Source organism: Perkinsus marinus (assembly GCF_000006405.1).
Source record: "Perkinsus marinus ATCC 50983 genomic scaffold scf_1104296958712, whole genome shotgun sequence".
NCBI classification, from domain to species: domain Eukaryota; phylum Perkinsozoa; order Perkinsida; family Perkinsidae; genus Perkinsus; species Perkinsus marinus.
The window spans coordinates 1,549,316-1,551,619 of NW_003206658.1; the positions used below are offsets into that span (position 1 = coordinate 1,549,316).

The 2,304-nt window shown below is 48.4% G+C and overlaps 3 protein-coding genes across 3 annotated transcripts in view; all 3 read left to right on the plus strand.

Annotated features, from left to right (window-relative positions):
* Positions 1 to 225, plus strand: Pmar_PMAR011925 (hypothetical protein; the record flags this gene model as incomplete). Its single annotated transcript, XM_002774007.1, has 2 exons — positions 1 to 17; positions 171 to 225. Coding segments are annotated over 2 exons (72 nt in total), but the record flags the coding sequence as incomplete, so codon positions are not given.
* A 355-nt stretch (positions 226 to 580) lies between these two features.
* On the plus strand, positions 581 to 1,389 carry Pmar_PMAR011926 (hypothetical protein; the record flags this gene model as incomplete). Its single annotated transcript, XM_002774008.1, has 3 exons — positions 581 to 956; positions 1,086 to 1,189; positions 1,327 to 1,389. The coding sequence occupies 3 exons, from the start codon at positions 581 to 583 to the stop codon at positions 1,387 to 1,389; spliced, it is 543 nt and encodes a 180-aa protein (XP_002774054.1).
* An 846-nt stretch (positions 1,390 to 2,235) lies between these two features.
* Positions 2,236 to 2,304, plus strand: part of Pmar_PMAR011927 (conserved hypothetical protein) — a gene marked incomplete at its 5' end in the record, with an annotated part of 3,431 nt that continues 3,362 nt past the window's right edge. The window contains 2 exons of the mRNA XM_002774009.1: positions 2,236 to 2,248; positions 2,300 to 2,304. The exon at positions 2,300 to 2,304 is cut by the window's right edge and continues 4 nt beyond it. Of these exons, the coding sequence (XP_002774055.1) occupies positions 2,236 to 2,248; positions 2,300 to 2,304 (18 nt within the window). The remainder of the gene's footprint in view (positions 2,249 to 2,299) is intronic.

A 2,304-nucleotide genomic window follows, 5' to 3' on the forward strand; every position in this document is an offset into this window, starting at 1 on the left:
TCAGTTATGATCGTTCAGTAATTAAGCTAGTCTGGGGGTCCACGTGATAGGTCTGATTCGAACAGGCGAGATAGACATGTGAGATGGTGGTCATTCAGGTGGTCATTTTCTTGTCGATCTACACGACGACTGTATGGGCTCATCAGAAACCTCGTCCCGTCGCCTGCTAGGCCCCTGGGTCCATCTGGTCTTCTTCACTTCATGTTTCGCTCTAATATTCTTTGATAGAGGTTTCATTGCGGGTTCAAATCTCCACCTTAAGGACTCCCTCGGCCTCACCGATTTTCAACTCGGTTTAATCGGCGGCATGTTTATTTTGGGCTACGTATTGGCTGCACCTTTGTTCGCGCTCCTCGGACAAGTATCAGGGAAGTGGACCATTCGATCGATCTGCATCGGCCTCCTTTTCTGGGTTGTGTCGAATATCCTAATTGCGACGTTACCAAGCTCATTCTTTTCCATCCTTGCCTGTCGAACACTTACCGGAGTTGGTGAGGCTGCCTTCGCTGCGTTAACCCCGCCAATTATCGACGATGTAGCACCCATTGGAAAGGGGTCTACTTTTCTCGGGATTTTTTTCATGTCTTTCACCGTTGGCCAGGCCCTTGGCTACGTTGGCTCTGGTTTCTTCCACTCGTGGGAGACAGGCCAATATGCATTTTTGGGCGAGGCTCTGATCATGGTCGTCTTCATAGGCCTAACAATCACTTGGCAGGATCGTTTCAGCGTGCCGTCTCGGAGCACTGCTCAGCGTGAGGGCAATCACTTGAAGCAGTTCTGTGTGTTGGCGAGCAACATGACGTACGTGACTCTAGTCCTCGGTTACTCGACATTCGCCTTCATTGTTGGTGGCCTTTCCTACTGGAGTCCTGCTGCTATTCGAGTTATATTCAGTACATCTCATAAGGTGGCCAGCATAGGGTTCGGTGCTCTCACTGTTAGCACTGGCCTACTGGGTACTTTTTCAGGCGGTTATCTGCTAGATTTAATGTGCAGATTTTATAATGGTCGGAAAACACGTCTACATGTGGCGTGCGTTATTTGCTTTATCTTCATCACGATCTCGATACCTTTTGCCATCTCAGCTGCATGGAGCCCCTATATTAGTCTATTTTTCGTTCTCATGTTCTTTGCGCAGTACTTCCTCTCGGCTACCACTGCGCAATCTAACGTGGCCATCATGGAGGCGGTACCAACCCATCTGCGATCCCAAGCTCTAGCGGCTTCATTTGGTGTCTGCCATATACTAGGTGATTTCCCCAGTCCTATTCTGATGGGACTCTGGAATGATCGAATTGGTTATAGGGCATCTCTCTGTATTTGTAGTGCATGGCTGTCTGTGGGTGTACTACTATGGGCATGTTCATGCGTGCTGAGTCGAACAGCTGATTCAGTCGATACCAGGAATTCTAGCTCAAACCCTGGCTCAAAAGATTCTATTGTTGTCGATCTTTGATCTCCGAGTACACTTTGGCATCCACTATACGTTGGATGATAGTGTATCTCATCACCGTTACATTGCATAGGATATTCCTACTTTCCATCACGAGTGTCTCTGGTATAGTCAACAAGTACAGGGGAGTGGTTGAGGATCTACTTATCCACGGTCACAGGCATAGGGTAGAGTCACGCGCTTTATATGTGGCAAGGATGCTCGTGCGGTGAGATACCACAGCCGTAAACCGATCGGCGTAGGTTCAGTCCTAAGTTATAACATTTCTGCTCTCTCTCATCATGAGAGTCTCATGAGTGGCTTCGGTCTAATCAGCGAGTACTTGGGACCCCCAAGTTGGAAAATCGAATCTAAAAGTCGAAATCTTGATGCCGTTGAACGATATCCAAGTCTTACAGATGATGAACCTCTTGCCTGATGTTGCATTGGATAATTCTTCTATTTATTACACGGCCGCATACTCCCACGTGAGCATTATTTCCCGACTGGTATGGCGAAAAATTGGTTCTGAAGTACACGAGTTTGAATAGGTGTGGGAGACAGAGACGAGCAACACTCATCGCGTCAAGTACTGCTCTTGGGCAATACTTCCGTCAAGAAGATGCTTAGTGAAGGTGCCCATCCGTTGAGAGTGGATTAGAGCAAGAGCGAGAAGACTATCGGCTGGCGCGTCTGTACGCGTTCTGCACGGTTGCTTTCTGGGCAAAGGAATCAAAGCTTCTCAAAGAAATCGACGGCTCGAAAGCTCAACAGTGGACTACCCGTAGTCACAGGTGCATAACATGAGACTTCAAAGTGGGTTGGGAGGCACTGCCAGTCCAGGACCGCACCAGTAGTGTGTGCCAGTGATA